This window comes from Excalfactoria chinensis, chromosome Z (genome assembly GCF_039878825.1).
Source record: "Excalfactoria chinensis isolate bCotChi1 chromosome Z, bCotChi1.hap2, whole genome shotgun sequence".
In the NCBI taxonomy this organism is placed as follows: Eukaryota; Metazoa; Chordata; class Aves; order Galliformes; family Phasianidae; genus Excalfactoria; species Excalfactoria chinensis.
The window spans coordinates 44,494,763-44,513,303 of record NC_092857.1 but is presented as its reverse complement, the minus strand read 5'-3'; the positions used below and the strand labels follow the sequence as shown (position 1 = coordinate 44,513,303).

Here is an 18,541-nt window from a genome sequence, read left to right as displayed (position 1 = left end):
TGACAACTGGCTCGGACTGCCTCATTCCTGAGGACAAAAACCAGGATAGCAAAGGGGTACTGGATGTGCTGGGCTGGGGGGAAGAGAGGGTGGCATTGGGGAGACAGAGGCTGATGGAGATATACCAGGCAGAAGCTGAGCACCAACAAAGAATAAGGAGGTGCATGACAGGTGAGGCGTACAAAAAAAGGGCCAAGCCGTGATCCCCGTGGCTGAGAGAAATCTTTGTGCCTCACACTCTGCAAGAATTCCCCCCCATCCGAGTTCTTGCTCCCCGTTCTGCGCTCCCACCAGCTCCCCGCTAGCACCGCCGAGCCAGGTCACCCCAGCAGGGAAGTTGCTGCCAGCACACACCAAACGCGCATTCGTCACCATACGTCCGGCACCGAAGGCCGCCGCCGCTGTTTCCATCAGAGCAAGGGCAAGAAGGGAACCCACGTCCCGTCCCACCCCACCACCGCCCAAACGCCGCCAGTCACTCTCCGGCGCCACGCCCGCTCCGCCGCCCGGGAACCGGTGCCAAAGGCCCGGGAACGCCCCAGGAGGCGCGGAGCAAGGCGGGGCCGAGTTGGGCCGAGCCGAGCCGAGCCAAGCCAAGCGAAGCGTGTCCCAGCTGTGATGGAGCGGGGTGAGGCGGTGGGCCTGCTGGCGGAGCACGGCCCTTGCCGGCTCAAGACGTACCGGCGGCGGTGGTTCCTTCTGGCCGTGGTGTGCCTGCTGAACTGCTCCAACGCCATGGTGAGCAGGGCTGGGCGGTACGAGCCCCCTCGGGCGCGGGGGAGGCCGTTCTGACCGGTGGGATTCGCGGCAGAACGGCGTGCGTGGGAGCAGGGCAACGCGCGTGTGATCCCGAGGAAAAGCACCGCGGTGAAGCCAGGCTGGGATGGAGTGCAGGTGGAAGTACTGATGAGACTTCTTGGGGCCCACTGGGAGGCTCAGAGAACACCGAGTCTGTGAAGGACGGCTTCAGGCTAAAGGAGTGTGCTGCTGAAACTCCCCGTGGGTACAGGAGCACGAGTTGGCTGGGCTTTCATGCTAACCTGGGGCAGTAGGCTTGTATGCTCAGAAGGAGGAGCGAGTGCATCTCCTGCTGGGGTTTGTTGCAAATACAGAGTGGTAAAGAGGTGATTTTGCACCAAGCTAAGGACAGCGAAGCCATGAGGGCTCTGGAGCATAAGACTTATGGTGAGCAGATATGGGAACTGGGATTGTTCAGGCTAGAGAAAAGGCAGCTCAGGGGAGACCCCATCTCCCTCTGCAACTGCCTGGAAGGAGGTTGTGGTCAGGTGGGGTTCAGCCTCACAGGTAACAGCAAAAGGAAGAAAGGGAATGGCCTTGAGGTGTGCCAGCGGAGGTTCGGGGTGGACATGAGGGAACATTTCTCCTCAGAAATGTGGTGAGGCAGTGGCACAGGCTGGGGGGGGAGTCACTGTCCCTGAAGGTGTTTGGGAACTGTGTGGATGTGGCGCCGAGGGATGTGGCCAGTAGGGGTAGGCTGACAGCTGAACCTGAGGATCCTAGTGGTCCTTTCCAACATTAAACAGAATGGTGCAGGAACTTCCAAACGCCCACAGATCATAATTCTGAAAGACCTAAAGAAGGGACACTAGATCACACCTATTTGTTGAGCAGATTAAATAGTTATCAAGGTAAATATTGCAGTTTCCCCAAACCAAGTTGGATGCCCAAATATTCACTCACCAATTCATTGAGGGCATTGTTGATAGTTATCAGGCAGTGTAGATTTACGTGCTTGTGGATTGTTATGCCACGAGCACGTGCTGTCTGGCAGCCAAAGTTAGGCATGTTCAGTGATGAGAAGGAAGAGTGTGTCTGCCATAATGCAAAAGTGCTGTAGTGGAGAAATGAAAACATACAGTGAGAATCTGGTTGTATACTGAAAAACCAAAAAGCTCAGGTACCCTCTTAAGGCAAAATCTATATATCCGCTAAGGAAGAGGAGGTGCAAAAATGTGTCCTGCAGAAAAGCACTGTGAAGGTCTGTTGTTTGCTTGCAGTTAGGTCAGCGCAGCACAAGTGCATTGTGTAACAGGAGAGCACCACTGTTAGTCCAGGTGCCTGGATGTCCTGGCTAGGAGTATGAGTGTCAGCACAGGGAAAGGATGCTGTACAAAGCTGCTACAGGCCCTCCTGGAAGAACTTGGACTTTGCATGTGGTTAATAGTGAAACAGGAGAGATGCTTGAAATGGTCTTTCAGATGCACCTTTAAGTGAACCCATGTCTTGGGTCATGCTGCTGGAAGGAGGGTACTGTCTGTCTGCTATGACTTGTGCCAGCCTCCTGATTGTCTGCAGCCTTATTTTACCACAGTAGTAACTTGGTCCAGAACTTCCCCACTTCAAAAACTGTGTACTTAATAAATACCCTCTGGTATTTATTCTGCACTTCTCTGGAATTTCCAAGTATGTTGACATAGAAAGTTGTAACCAAATGATTTCTGATGCAGATGTTTCTGATAAATGTTGCAGGTGAAAATCACATCAAAACAGAGGGAGGGGTTGAAAGGCCATGAAATTAACTTGGTTGGTTTCTGTTTAAGAGTTCCAGATGGAAAGATTAGCTTACAGTTCTGTGGCATGAAAACTGCCATGCAAGTTGAGATGCATCCGTACTTCCTGCTCAGGTGCTGTGTACAGCACTTTGTGGTGGGTATTCCAGTGTTGGTGTGTCTGCAAAATGCAAATGGTGAGCTCATCCAACTTCTGAGCTCTTTTATTCTGAGAGAGCAGGTCACCTCATGGGGTGGACAGAGCTTCTGTGATGACACCCTGTGTTTTGCTCTTGCTTGGGTACACACGCAGCTTTCCTTTTTAGTGGCCTCTGGTGTCAGTGAAAGTGACAGACAGCAGGCAGCTCTGAGAGAGGAGAATTATTGTAGGTGTCATGAGGACAATGTAGGAGCAACTTGTGTACAGGAAAACACGCTCAGTCATGCCACAAGGACAGGCAGAGAAATAAATGTTTCTTTGTTCATTCTGTTTTAAAATTCTGATTGAGTGAAGCCAGGCCTGACCATGTGATGATGAAAAGGAAACTACTTCTGCTCTACATCATCACATGAAATTCTTTCACTGTGAGAGAGGGTAGCAGGGTAGGTGAGGTATAAGTAAGGCTTTTACACCAAACAGTAGTTATCTCTTCCTTGAACCTCTGTTTCTGACATGGGCTTAAGAGCCTCTGTCTCTCACTGCTCTGTGAAGCTGTCTTGCTAGAGGTTGGTTCTCATTTCCCTAAATACTGCTGTTCTGGAAACTGCTAGCTGAAAATGTAGCATAAGAAATCCTTGCGTTGCTTAAAACAAGTCCTTCAGTAGGCATCATCTACTTCATGCAATTTCTGCCTGAAGTCCTGGGCTGTGTGGTACTTCTGACTGCATCTGGGCTAAGCTTAGGTGATTGCTCCCCAGGTGCCTCATGCCAACACTTTTGAGTAAGAGGTGACACTATTATGCTTGTGGTTGCTCTCGTATTTGTTTTGTTAAACTGTGGTTTTGAATGCATGGGTGTTTATCCTAAAGCTTTGCTGTTCACTAGTACTCCAGAAATACTGATTGCTGAGGCAAAAACCTCCTTTCTCTTTGCCTACTTAATGCTGAGTTCAAAGAGTGGAAAACTGCTTTGCAGAAGAAACTTCTTGCCTTAGCACTGGGGACAGATAAATGCACATCAAAATGAGTCTGGGAGTGCTTCCTGCCTTATTCTGTGCTTGTCAGCTTGAGTAAGGTAGAGAAGAAAGAGGAGGGAGCAACAGGCAGAGCTGGCTCACATGTGGCTGGCTGGCTCCTGAATCGCTCTCCTGGAGGATTTCTACCACCACTTGGGGCACTTGGAGAGGAAGGAGAGCCACACAAGTGTGCTGCAGGGCTATGGACACATGTTCCTCACCCATTCCTGTCTGTTCCAGCAGGGCCCTTGTAGATATGCATGCACATACAGCTGCTGCTGTCCAGCTCTGTCTTCTCATGGGCTGTAAGAGGCTGAAACTGACATCCAACCTGTCTGGAGGTCTTCCCTCTGTCCTTCCTTCCTAGGCTGCTGCATCAGCATGGGTGGTATCAGCTGAGGCCAGAGGCTGTTTGCTTCCAGTCTTTTGTGTCCATTTTGATGATCTGTTAGCTCAAAGAGGAGGAATCTGATGTATGGCTTTGGAGCAGGAGTACTGTATGTCTCAGGCATACATCCAATCACTTTCACAGCAGCCACACTACCATGTTCTGGTGCATGGGAAAGCATGTTGAGATTGGGGAGCTGCTGCAGGCAGTGACTGCCTGATGATTGCTGAGCTGTGTCTGTTGTGAAAGAGGTCTCCCTTCTTGTGAGCCATCCCTGTGTTTCCTCCTTTTCAGACTGTACAGAAAAGGTGTTACAGGGGTGCTGCCACACTGTGCACAGCTATACAGTCTGCCTGACAGTGAACAACACTCCATATGGCAGCCCATGCTAGCTGATGTTGTCATTAACATGGCAAAATGCTTGCACCTTACTTGGTTACATGTGCTTTCCACTCTGCAAATTTTTTTGCTTTTTACATCTGAAATCTTGATTTGTTGGTGTGTGTGGGGGTAGACATTGGCTAATGGCTTGCATTTCATGAAAACCAACATTTTTCTACTGTATCTGGCAGGGCTGTTTGTATATGTGATGCATTAACACATTCATAGTGTTCCTTGAGCTCTGGCAGTCCCAGGGTTGCATTTATTTATGCTGCCCTCTCTAGCTGTTGCTTACTGAAGGTTTGGGTCTGTGCTGCCTTCAGCTGCCCCTCATGCTGCTACCAGTGCAGGCAGGGAGGTAGTGGCATGCAGCCCACCAGTAATGTCCTGCAGAAGTGGGAGGGAGGACAGATGCTGGACTCCTTTGGAATAGCTTGAAGGAAACTTGTTAGCCTCTTACCAATGTAATGAGATTGCAGGGATGCTAAAAATCTATTCTGGTAATGATGATCATGCTTACTCATTTTTGCTCTCTGTTCTGCAGCTATGGCTGACATTTGCTCCAGTGGCTGACCAGACTGCTGCCTACTTTCACATTTCCCTGGAGATGGTCAACTGGCTCTCAATAGTGTACCTGCTCATCTCAATCCCCTTTGGTCTGGTGGCAACGTGGGTTCTTGACAGCGTGGGGCTCAGATGTGCTGTGAGTTGAACTGCTCTGTTATCCTGAGGGCTCTTCACCCAAAGGTGGTGGAGAACCCTCTCTGTGGATTTAGCTGCACAAAGCACCAGCATGTACACTGTGAATCTTGTCTCGCCAAGTGCGGCAGAGGATGGCTGTGTTGAAAGTTCTAGTTCAGCAGTAGCTGTCACCAGCTTGGAAGGAGGGAACAGCAGGAAAAGTCATCATGAATGTTGTATTTCTCCTCTCCTTTTTCTGCTTGGGATTTTGTTGTTTTAGCTAGCTGACAGGGACAGACATCATGATTCAACTATGTGAAGAACTTAGTGAGATCAGGAGGAGTTTGCAAGGGAGTCCTGTTAACACAGCTATTGTGCTTGTAGGGGCAGTTTAAGGAATGCAGGGCCAGGTGCAAGCAAGCAAGTGGGGGAATAAAAAACTTCTGCCAGCTCACAGTGTGCTCTGTGTAAAGCCAGCTTGGGATCTCAGCATGGTCTTCCCACAAGCTGTGAGGTTTGAGATCAGGCACTGAAGCAAGCACTAACGGAACAGAACACAATAAGGACCTCTATGCTGGAAAACTCATTTCCACGGTCATTGGGTCAATGCAGCAGGATAGGTGGGTGATGGCAAAAAGTTGAAAACAGAGTGAAAATAGTGAACTTTGGATTTCTACTAAATTCCACAACAGTGTCTGTTGTCTTGCCTAAGCTGCATGAAAGCTTAGGCAAAGCTGCTCCTTAAGGAGTCTGGTAAATTGGTTATCTTTGGATCAGGAACATCCTGCAGTGATCCAGAGGGGTGGGGACAGTCTGCAAGCAGCTTTCTGTGCAGCAGTTATTAACGGCCTAGTATCTCCCAGAATTCATCTGCGACTTTGCTTATGCTATGCTGCTGCATTAAGTTTTGTCCTTCAGGTTACAACGCACAACCCATGGCTGTTTCTGCTTGCAGGTGATTCTGAGTGCGTGGCTGAATATGATGGGTAGCATCATTCGGATGTTCAGCGTCCTGAAGTTCATGAGCTTGGGCTCCCAGAATTACTGGTACCTGTTTGTTGGGCAGTGCCTCTGTGCATTGGCTCAGCCTCTTGTTATCTTTTCACCAACTAAGTTGGCAGCTTTATGGTTTCCGGATCACCAGAGAGCAACAGCGAATATGATCTCATCCATGTGTAAGTGATAGCTACACAGTGACTTTGTTACCTTCCAGAACCTGCTAGCATCTGTACTGCTTTCAGGGACAGCCAGCTGAGGGTAGCCTTGCAAACACAGCTCTGGCCAAAGGCGTCATACCTTCAAGGCACGTCAAAGGACAGGCAGGCATTCTCATGCCACCAGGCAGGAAATGGGCCTCAGACATGTCCAGGTGCAGAGTTTAAAAGCGTCCTTCCCCTCTGCCATAACAAGATGACCATCTTTGCTGAGGACAGCCCTCAGCATTACTAAATTTCAAGTCTCTGCAGTGACTTTACCTGTGCAACTTGTTGAGCGCGTATTCAATTTGCAAGCTATGCTTGTGGTCACAGTAATCAAATTCTGTAATTAGATGGAGATGAGGCTGCAGCAGCAATTTTGTTCACCGGTTCTTCCAGTAGCAAGGCCAAGCATTTGTTCCTAATATATGTACATGTGTACACATGTAAAATATACTTGGCTGGCCGTGCAAACACACTAAATATGCTAAGTGCAGCAGGACTACGCACACAGAAATCATTTCTCACTTGTAAAGTCCCTAAGCAAAAGTTTCTGAAAGCTGGGAAACTGGAAGTACCAGATCTGCTTTCTCTGACCTCATCCCTTTTTTGGTTCCTTTATCTGTTGCTAGAGTTAGGATACTGTACTTAAAAGACATGTTTCCTCCTTCTGTGTGACATTTTCCCTGGCTTCTCCCTTGAGACATGCCCAAAAACTGGGCTGACGTGCTTGTTCCAGCTTTATTACCTGGAGGTATGAGGAAGATCCCATGCTGCCACAGGGTTGTGTCAGAAGGGATAAGCCAGGGGAAAAAGCCAGTTTAGAAGGACACCTACACAGCTTTCCCAGTGCTGCTGGTAAACCCAGACCATAAATGCTTATTTAGAAGGACGGGTATTTGTGATGTCAGAACAAGGCAATTATTTTTGCCTCACCCTCCCTAGAGTAGGAAAAACAGTGTTGAACATCTTCTTTCCCAGGACTGAGATAGATCTTCACCTTCCTTTCTGGAGGAGGAGCTCTGCTGTGTTTATTGTGATACCAGTACTACCGGAGAAGTTCAGAAGGTGCTGGTGGACACCACTGGGCACTGCAGTCCTTTGCTTTGGGGATGGAGGATCACGGCATCTAGAAATTTGATTATTTCAAGTGCATCCAGAGCGCTAAGTAGTATACCATTGATGTAGTGATCTCAGACCTTACAGGAATGAGTGGACTTAACTGTGGGAATTAATAAAACTGAAGAGCTAGGCATAGTAGATACTCAAGATTTGAATCTGTTCAGTCTCTGTCTTGCTGAGATATCAGTGTGAGTATTAAATGGGCTGTGATAATTATCTGCTGCGACGCCTGCATATTGCTATAGCAGGCTTCCATTAGTGGTATCTGGTTACACCCATTACTGCCTGCTGTATAAAATTGGGATTTCATTTTTAAAAAGAGTTTGAATATTGCCTAGAAGGAGCATCTGCCACAGCCTGTTCCTTTACTTCAGTGGTTAAATTACCTCACTGGAAAATGACTACGTGTTACTTCTCAAGCTCATTATTCCCTGGCCATTCAGTTATGTTGAACCTGTTTGGCAAGAAGTTAGGGACAGTCATCTCAACTTGGCTTTGCCTAGGACGACTGAGGTTCTTCAGTGCAGTCACTTTATGGGTGCATTTCCCTTTTCCTTTTCACATGTATCTCCATTTCTGCCTGTTGTTCACAGGAGCTTTTTCTCTCAGCTTCTTCCAGTGTATTGATATCCATTTCTGGTGTTAATGCTAGAGCAGTGCTCAGTGTTGGAGTACTGTTTGCATCAGTGCTGTATGCAGAATCTGTCCCTGCCAGTATCCTCATAGCTTCTGGTAGTACCTGTGAGCAGGATTTCCTGTTTCTGTGTGCAGATAGAAACAGGTCCTCCACACAGGATCCAGCTGAGTATCTGAGATCACTATTACTCATTGGTGCTCTTCAATATTTACCATTCTCAGTCCTCTTATTAATCCCACACACTTACTCATGTAGAAGCAGTGCAGGGCTCAGAATGGATCCTTGTGAACACCATGAGAAATTCTCCTGTTTGTGTTTTACCCAAATGCAGAAGTTTTAATCCATCTCCTTGGGAACTGTTTTTTAACTTTCCATTTAAAGTTACTTTGGATAATATTTCACCTGGATGACTGTCGTGGGTTAACCTAAAATCTACCTGCACCCATGACAAAGGGGCAGTCGGCCCGCTGGCCCAGAAAAGAAAAGGGAAAAAGGGAAAAGGAAAATAAATACAGTGGCAACGATCTAAGGAGGCACACTTATTTACTAAATACTATATCAGAATACAGAATAACACAATATAATACAAATATAATTGGAATTAAGGCTAACGAATCAAGTAAAATAAGAGAGAGTGAGTCCCGAAACCAAGAGGCCTACTGTAACTCTAGGCGAAACGGCTGGAACGCTCCCACACGGCTCCCCCCTGGCTGGCAAGGTCCAAGAGAGCGAGTTCAGCACCTAAGTGAGATTATATAGAGTCCTTGTCATATGACTGACTGTGGTGTTTCCTCGGACATTCAGTCTTCTTTTGTGAGCAGCAGATTCATCAAAATTATCTATGCTTAACATGATGTTATGATGTGGAATACTGATAGCAAAATTACAACATTGCAAAACCATGACAATGACATCAACAAGTACTTTCCAAATACAGAGCAGGAAAGCTGCAATTGTTGTGTGCTACAGCAATATTAATGATGCTTTGGCAGAACTGCCTTTGTTCTATACAAAATATTTGTGTAATTCAGTGGTTGAGCTCTGGGATGTCCCACACATGATTAATACCCTCCTACTCAGGACTTGTGGAAGGTGTGTGCTGGGTACATGCTATGCGCTTACTGGACAGTCTTCACAAAATGTAATATGAGGCTGTTCTGGCTGGTTCCCTAGCAGTATGGATTCTCATTATTTTAAAGGAGACATTTTGCTGATTACTTATTTTTGTTCCAGACTAAATATTCATACATCTACAGTGCTACTAGATCCTGGCATGTTTGCTGCTCCTGAGAATGAAACTGACAAACACATCCAGTGCACATGGCAGAAGGTGGCCAGGAGTTTCTTGGTACCTACCACTTTTTGATGTGCACACTTCTCTTGAGGGAGAAGGGTAAGGTAAACCAGCTGTGGCTCAGCTCCTTCTCCTGAACTGCAAGAGCCTACAGGATGCTGGTTTTCTACTTACTGTGAAAAACTGGTGTTTTAAGGCTGGCTGGCTGTTCAAATGGCTGATTATACTGCAGGAATGTGTAGGTGAATAAGGAAACTCTGGTGCCAGTGAAGCACTGGCACAGTGGAAATGACATACAAAGGCATCACATTGCATTCAAAAATGTCCCAACTATTGTTAGGATATGTTCCTTCCTAGCTCCAGACTCAGGTGGGATTCTGAGGTTGTTTACATTTCTCCTGTATTTGTTGCTGCTGCTGTGTCATATCAGGACAGATTACATGTAGTGGTTTGTCTTCATGAAGTCCCTTCCTATTAGCATTTACTGGAACATCCTTGTGAGGGTGCAGACACCATAATTTGTATATGAAAATCAATTTCCAGCTTTAAATATTTTAGGAAAATGGATGTATAAATGGATTTCCTGATGGTGAGGGAACAAAATGTCACAACAGTGAGACCACACAGTTAACTTCTCACATGTTCATCTCCTGGTTTCTCCATTGGTCTCTCTATACTTGTTGCTTTTCTGGGCACTGATACTCTGGTGCTGAGTGGTAGTAGAGATTAATAAATAAATATGACTGCTTGCATGAAAAACTTATTTTTATTTTCTTTCAGCCAATCCCTTGGGTATTCTTATAGCAAACGTTCTGTCACCTGCACTAGTTCCTGAAGGAAGGCACATCCCATTGATGGTAAATGAAATCTAGTTTTATGAGCCACTGGGGCTGGTTGGGGTCCAGCTGGCTTATGTGTTTGGAACAGTGGAGCTGGAAAGATATGTAACGTTGCTTTGCTTTGTGTTGTGTAGCTAGGTGTTTACGCCATTCCTGCCCTAACGGCCTGTCTTCTAGCCACTGTGGGGATTCGTGAGAAGGTTCCTCCAACACCTCCTTCAGCCAGTGCAACTAACTCCACTTCTCAGCCTTTCTTCATGGGGCTCAAAATGGTAAGTGCTGTAGCACAGAGAGGAACCCAACACAGAGATGTTGAAATGAGGGATGCAGCTTTGCCAGGCAGGGATGTGCTGAGGAATCTGCTAAGAAAGCAGGCTCTGAATTTCGGTCCACCAAGTCTGCCATGGAAGGTTCTCTTCCTCAGGGAGTGAATTCCTCTTACAACAAAGCTGTGAGGGATGCTATCTGACCATTCATCCATGGGCTGGTTGCTCTTTAGTCAGTATAAACAAGAACACCAGTCTCCTCCAAGAGAACTGCACAGTCTAAGCTTTCTTTTAACAGATGGAGAAGAATTTGGGCACTGAAGAGATTCCTCCTTCTTACGTGGCTTCTGTTTTTCACTTGGCTGCTGGCCGAACTCACAAGGAGTTCCATACTCCTCTGATGTTCACAGGGTTGCCCTCAGCATTTCTAAGAGGTCAGAGCATCTGACCCTCCAAGTCTGTTGTCACAGCCTGGCCCTTTTTCCTTCTCCATTTACTTAAGCATGTTACCTTCTTTTTCTAGCTCCTGAGAAACAAGCCATATATCATCCTGACAGTGTGCTTTGGAGGAGGAATTGGGATGTTCACCTGCTTTTCAGCTCTGCTAGAACAAATCCTCTGTGAAAAAGGTTACTCAAATGTGAGTTTTCTCCCTTCCTCCCCACTGACCACATCTTCTATGATTCTAGCAATTTCCTTGATAAGCAAATCAGAACAAAATGAAGACAATTGAATATGCTGCACTGTCTCCTATCCTTATTTGCATGTACTCTTTAATGTACATTAATTAGTACATTAATGCCCAGCACAGTCAGTCTTTCAGTGTAATGGATGATCTATGTTTTTATTACTGCCTCTATCTAGTCTCCCCTTTGCAATTTAGAAACCTTTTCTCCCCAAAGACTATTTAGGGTACTGCATTTTCCGAAGTTGCTCTAGAACACAGATTTTTAAGCAGCCTTCTGACACCTTTTCCAGAGAGGTATGGAAGCTCATGTGGGCCAGAGAGTGAACTGGCTACTGAAGGCTGGCTGATGCAATTTTGTTTTTTACTTTAGGCAGTCTTACATGAAGCCAAAGCAGTAGGAAATCATAGGTACTGTGACATCTGTTTCTCCATTATTCTCAGGGTGCTGGCTAGGTGCAGCTTTCACAGCTGTGCACAGGGTTTGCACAGCTGGTTGCTCCTGCTGTCTTCCTGCAATAGCAAGGGGCTGCACCAGTTCCTGTGTTTCCCCTTAGGCAGACAGTACTTCAGTCCCGCTGCTTGTATCCCCGTGGAGTCCTCTTAAAACACTCTTAACTCCAGCTATTAGATGTCTGTACATTGACCTGCTTTGCTACACATTCAGCCTTCCTTGCCAGGCATGCCAAAATTTGTTATCCATTGAGACCTCAAGACCACCCTCACCCTGCTGTCCAAACACGTGTAGCAGCATCGATTCTGGGCCCAGTTATTTACTGCCCACAGCCCTGCAGTGAAAACCTGCTCTGCCTTAGAGAGTGACCCACTAGCAGCAACCAGGTGGATCAGTGACATTAAAACCTCATTCCTAACCACTGTTCTCTCTGCTACTTAATTTTTATGCCCCACAGGTATTTGCTGGCCTGGACGGTGCTCTGTTCACTGTGTGTGGCTTGTTGGGTGCCTTCCTGCTAGGGCTGTATGTAGACCGGACAAGGAATTTCATAGAGTCCACTAAAATCTGTTTCTGTCTGAGTGCCCTTGCCAGCATCATCTTTGCAGTGGTGAGTTCTCCCTTGCATTGCACCACACCTGTGGGCTTACTTCTGTTGCCATCTAGTAAATCATCAGCTCAAAACAGGCTCATTTGATGTCATAGTATTTATTAAACTTTTACTAAGATAGGATTTTTAACAGAAAAACACCTTCCTGGAGACTTCACAGAGTACCTTTGGAGCCTGACAGAGTTTCAGGACATAAATGAATTGGTGCAATTTACTTCCTTACATTGGATCACTTCTCCCTTACCCCTCCTTTTCTTCTTCACCTTTATCCCATACAGATAAACTACTAGTTCAAAGCAGTAAAATAAAACCCACCCATCCAAATGTGCTTGGTGCCCTGATGTTTTGAACTCTGATTCCAGACACAGTTTGGACTTCATAAGATCTATCCAGGCCTCTGGAACTGTTCTGCAAGACACCTGCTGTTTTTCTGAGAATTTAAAGCATGAATAAGGAACAGGGTTACCAGCACTTTGCCTGCAGGGCTCTTAACTTTTCTAGTGGTGAGACAAAGGCTTTTTTTTTTCCACCAGACCTAGGAATGAGGCTGCTTTGGGCACTGAGCTTATCACCAGAGTTTGTGGATAATTCAGGTTTTTTCTTTGTGGCTTTTTTTTTTTTTTTTTTTTTTTTGGTTGTTTGTTTGTGTTTTAAATATTCCAGTGTTGTAAACATGAATCTAACATGATAAAGAATAGTTTTAAGTGTAAACAGAGCTGTAGTACCCCAGTGAATTCTCACATGTAATTACTGCAAATACCAGTTCTGAAATGCTTGTCAAGATGACAGCGTGTGGTTCACTCGGTGGTGAAGATAAAGCTAGTGCACTTGGGGTTCATGTTCAGAAAATCAAGTCCACATTCTTCACATAATTCTGCTGATTCTCTCTGTTACTTGTCTTTAATAGCTAAATGTGATCTGAGTAGCAGCTTGTTGACTGTAGAGAGTTGAAGAGTAAAGAAATGCAATGCTAGTGGATAGCAAATGCTTGAGACGTCCTGCACGTTATGAGTTCAAAGACTTTCTATGCAGCAGAGCTGACAGTGAGATTTTTGTGCTGTTTTCCTGTCTGCAGGCTTCTCGGTTCAGAGATCAGGCCATTGCTCTGGCCATCGCCAGCTCAATCTTTGGTTTCTTTGGTTTTGCCATGTATCCTGTTGCCATGGAGCTGGCAGTGGAGTGTTCCTATCCTGTGGGAGAAGGCACATCTACAGGACTAATTTTTGTTGCAAGGTAAGCAGGCAGGTTAAATCCAGCTGACAGTTGAACACAGGTTCCTGTGCACACACAGGTTCATGAGTGCAGAATGAGCCACGCTGTCAGCCATGCTGTTGCCTTTGTGCAAGGGATGAGGTGGCTGGCTGAGCTGTGGAGCTGATGAGCTTCCACTAAAGGCTTTGGCACTGTTTTGCTGCAGGAATGACTAAGCCCTAAGCAGTGTTATTCATGGCTCAGTACCACTTTTGTGTGACAGGTGGAGCTGCAGCAGCAAGAAACACCAGTCAGAGAGGGGCAGCAGACACTTGATTTGAAAGTTCTTGTCTCCCACTGGTTGTGAACTTCATTGCTGCTACCAGCCAGCTGTGATGAGGAGGAGGCTGAAATCTATTTCCTGTCCTCACCCCTGCAGTGAGAGGTATTTCCAAATCTCTGGCCAGCAACTAAGCTTCAGCACCTTGACAGCTGTAGTTCAATACCTTCCCACCTTTGCAATGATTGCTGCGTTAGCCCTGTGCCTGGGGCTGGTGTGGCCACCCTGTGAACCATAGTCTGTTAGCCAAGGGCCTAGGTCAGGAACAGCTGATTGCAGCTTTCTCTGCAAAAATGACCCTGTTCCAGAAAGGGGCATTGCTTCTTTGCATTGAGGAAGCTGGACTTGTCTTTGTTGGTGGTGAAAGAGGTAGTCACTGCATGCTGGCTTCTCTCCACAGCCAGATTGAAGGTGTGATTTTTATGATTCTGCTGCAAGCCCTCACTGTCCGTGTTTCTAAGGACCCATCTTCTACCTGTGCTCTTGACCAGGACGGAGCCCTGGACTGGACAAGTAAGTACATCTTTAAGAAACAATGCTGAATGCTCAGCTGCACGCTGCATGTCCCCCACTCCCACCCATGTCTCACTGTTGAGGACCCTGCAAGACCAGTTTCTACTGCACCTATATCTGAGTTTAACCACATAGCTACACTTAGCGAACATCCTATCCATGTAGCACACAAAGCCTGTGCTGCTATGCAGTGTGGCAGGTCAAGACTACAGACACACTTACTGAAGGTTAATTCCTTTGCTTCTGCATGCACAGATGTTACAGGGTTTGTAATGTGCCTGTGCAGCTTTGTTCTGACTTTTTCCACACTGCTGTTCCTAGTCAGCAGAAGACAGAAAATGAGATGAAGTGGAGCACTTGCTTGCACTGTAGGCTAAATCCTGGTTTTGATCTCTCATTTATGTAATACTAACATCAGTTCCTAATGTCACACCGTAACACGGAGACTAGCAAGGTTTTTTTGTTTGCTTGTTTGTTTTTTTAAATCTTCAGCTGAGCAGAAATCCCCAGAATCAGCTCTACTTGCTGACAGGGAACAAGACTTCACTGTCCCCAAAGAGCAATTTGGCTTCATCAAGGTTGTGAATCTCAGAGAAGCCTTCAGTGTCCCAACCCTGGTGTTGTTCAAGGCCAGGTTGGATGGGGCCCTGGGCAGCCTGATGTAGGAGTTGGAATTGGGTGTTGCAGTTTTCTTCACCAGCCCCCAACACGCAGTTGTACACACACATGCACACACAAATACGTGCAAATGTATTCCCACAAACACACTGCATGCACTGATGTAAGACCTCCAACCTGTGGGGCCATGCAGGACTAGAGTCCTGGCATATTTCACTCAAATAATCTTTCAGAATCCTTGCTATGTGAGGTGGGATTTGGCTTTCACCCAACCAGTGTTCCCCAGTCTTGAGCTGTACACTGTCCTCAGGCTAGCCTTAGGGAAATTATCACCTGGACCGTGCAGTTGCTCTAAATTTTTGCAGCAGTGGAGAATGAGGATTCAGTTCACTGTCTGAAAGTGTATCTTGTTTGCAGCTCCAGTCCTGTTGGTGGCAGGCCTCTGCAGTGCCATGGCTTGTTTCTACGTCATCTTCTTTCACACTGACTACAAGCGGCTCCATGCTGAGACAAGCAGTAGTGACATGGTCAAGGCAGAAGATACAGGATCAGATGATGTTCCTGAAGCCTAATCCAGCTGAAAAGGGCATACCAAGGGACCAGTTAGGGAAGGACTCAGGCCTGTGAGCAGGATTCAGGACTGCATGTGCTCAGCTTGCAGGCAGGGATATGGGTCCTGCTGCAAAACAAGCACTTTGGACTTCAGAAGAGTTGGGGATACAGCAGTCATTGGGGCACATTTGCTGTGCTTCCCTCAGCCTGGTATTTATTTGTGAATGTAGTAATGGGCTGTAGTACACATTGTGCTGCCAGAGAGACCAAGGAGGAACTGGACATCTACATAGGTAACGGATTTCTAGCTGACTTCTTCAAGCTGAAGAAATGTTGCAGAGGACAGAACAGGAGCATCATATTTCACCATTTTTGCATGTGTACTGGGATCAGAAGAGAAGCATTCAGAGGAGTGGAAGCACTTCCTATCACAAACATGCCAGAAAAACTGCCTTCAGGATCTGTGGTTCTCATACAACATAATGATTCTTCCTGTTAAGTGTGGAGCTAATTGTGCCTTTTAGGGGCACAATAGTGTGGTAGGAGCTACCTCATTCTGTTGCAGTGAGGAGATGTAAGTGTATGATCTTCAGTATAAATCTGTTGCAAGTAATACACTTAGTCCTCTCTTAGTAACAGGAAAAGGAAAGCCTTGCCTGCCATGCTGACTGTTAGAGAAAAAATGAACAAGCAGCAGGCATGAAGTATGCCAGTTTTCCTTGCTCTGTCTGGTCACTAGCCAGATGCTGAAACATTTGAGATAAGTTTGTTTTAAATGGTCTCCTGTTGTTTCACCATCTGTCCTGCGATTCCATTGGTTCAAACTTTGCACAAGAAGACTAGCTTGCTGGTGTGATTAGGGTTGTGTATCCCACCAAGCTAAGACGTGCTTTCCCATGGGAGAGAATGCATAAATGAGATCACTTTTTGCTGAATGGTGTGTCAGTGCTTGGTGGTGCAGAACAGGCAAGAGAATTGGCAAGATGACCATGTAGAGAGTGGATGGCACCTGCACAAGTTCCTGCAGATGGCAGGGTTTTTTTTGTTTTTGTTTTTTGTTTGTTTGTTTTGAGGAAGATCAAGTAAGAAACAATGTCAAAAACCTTCATTTTCTCTCTGCAACTGACAGCTGTTCTTCAGTGTTTGAAGAGACTGCTAGTAACACAAGAGATCCCTTTGGAGTTCAGTTACACTAACAATTGCAGTGGGTACAATGGTCTTTTCATTGTACAACAATACTTGCACAGCAGTCCAGTGTCCTGCTTTGGTGTTCAGGTCTTAATGTACAACTTCAGAACTTTCTACCTTAGGATGTTTTGGTGCTAAAAAAATTAGATGGTGGAACTTGGGGATGCTTCATAGCATGCAGCTTGCAGGGGGATCTCAGAATTGTCAACCTCTGAAAACAGTGACTGTTTTTCTCTACTCCGGTTAGGGCATGATCACAAGGCAAAGGATGCACTTTCCCTAAGAAGCAATGTAAAAAAGAGCTCTCTCAATGAATGAATTCTCTTTGCATTAGCATGTGGTTAGCTGTAGATGTCCTGTTCATTGCCGGGGATGGATGACCTTTAAAGGTTCCTTCCAGCTCAAGTGATTCTGTGATATGGAATTCTTTCCCTTTATAAAACAAATTCCTGCATCTTTCTAGGGAATCAGCTAATTCTTATACAGCTCCAGTCTTGCTGACCCATGCAAGCACTGATATCTGTCAAGGTGAGCAGGAAGGATGTCTTAAACTGAAGTGAAGCAGGAACAACATGGCTGTGTCAGAGGAATGAAGTTAGCCATCTTTGACAATAACTGGTGGGTAATTTTTGCAGCCCTGGAACTAATAGATAGAATTAACACCAGATATGCCCACCACTTCTGAGTCCTGCTGTACTGGGAAGCAAAAAGCACTTGGTACTTTATAAATTTATACATTAACAAATGCTTATGTTTTTTAATAAAGGGTCATTTAATAAAAGATTAAGAAAAAAATCATCTTTTCTCACTATTTTACAGATGCAAGGGCGTATCACATCTGTTACACAGGAGAAATCAAAGGTTTCTGTGCTTTGCATTTGTGCATTAAGTTGTGTTTGAAATCATGATGTCAAGTGGCATCTCAGATCTCTTAAAAAGCAGTATGAAATCAGCTGGAGGTGATACTATAGTTACCTTTATCATAAAACCACATGCTCAAGGACAGGTTAAGAGAGAGAAGTAACTACTAGCAAGCATCTTCAAAATCTGTAGTTCTAGTCAGAATCTACCTTACAGGAGTTAAGTACTCTTATCTTTATCCAATCATATAAGGGAGATTTGAAAGGCAACATTTTTTTTCTCCATAAGACATACAGGTGTGTAAAGCTTATTCTGCATTCCTGATGTACTGTGAAGTGAGCTGCTCCTCACACTCACACACTCAGAAGATACTGTGAAGGCATTATGGTGTGGCTAACAGTGGAGCTAGGTAGTGTGTGCACAGCTTGCACTATCATTTTTTTGTACTGGTTATGCTAAATTAATGTTTAGTCTTTAGAATGAGACAGTCAACTTTCTCTCCACGTCTAACCATGGTTAAGGTTAGCTTACTGCTCCACATCCTTCTTAAGGGTGCATAACTCAGCTGCTGCTCACAGGCACTGGAAAGCCTATGAGGAGTGGGAAGCTGAAATCTTTAGCTTCAGGATAGAGGGGTTGTGATGTTAAAGCATGAGTCTGGCATGCTGGGTTGATAGATATGTGTCTTCTTCCTGCCAAAGTTCTGCTCTGACTGCATAGCAAGCCTTCTGTTACTCCAGTAACTCTAATTAAAGGGCTTGGTTGTAGATATCACTGGAGACCTGGTACTGCAGAAAACCTATGAAAATGGTCAGTCCTCGCAGTGGTCTGGTCTGCCTAGGGACTTCCTGGTTTTCTAAAAGGCAAAGATACGAAGGTCATTTGGTGGGTTAGCCAACTGCACCCATTGGATATTTCTGGATCTTAAAGGAGTCCACTATGACAGGGATACACATTCTTTCCACCCTTCTCACAGGTGAGATTAAGACAACACTTGTCTTGCAACAAATGTTTTTCTTGCACAGGAGCCAAATGTGAAG

General features: G+C 45.8%; 1 protein-coding gene across 1 annotated transcript; it reads left to right on the top strand.

Moving 5' to 3' along the window:
• Positions 1-437: 437 nt before the first annotated feature.
• On the top strand, positions 438-17,425 carry SLC49A3 (solute carrier family 49 member 3). The gene is made up of 10 exons (XM_072359576.1): positions 438-738; positions 4,999-5,157; positions 6,091-6,310; positions 10,165-10,241; positions 10,358-10,495; positions 11,013-11,129; positions 12,086-12,238; positions 13,314-13,471; positions 14,170-14,282; positions 15,318-17,425. The coding sequence occupies exons 1-10, from the start codon at positions 619-621 to the stop codon at positions 15,470-15,472; spliced, it is 1,410 nt and encodes a 469-aa protein (XP_072215677.1). The 5' UTR covers positions 438-618; the 3' UTR covers positions 15,473-17,425.
• Positions 17,426-18,541: the final 1,116 nt, after the last annotated feature.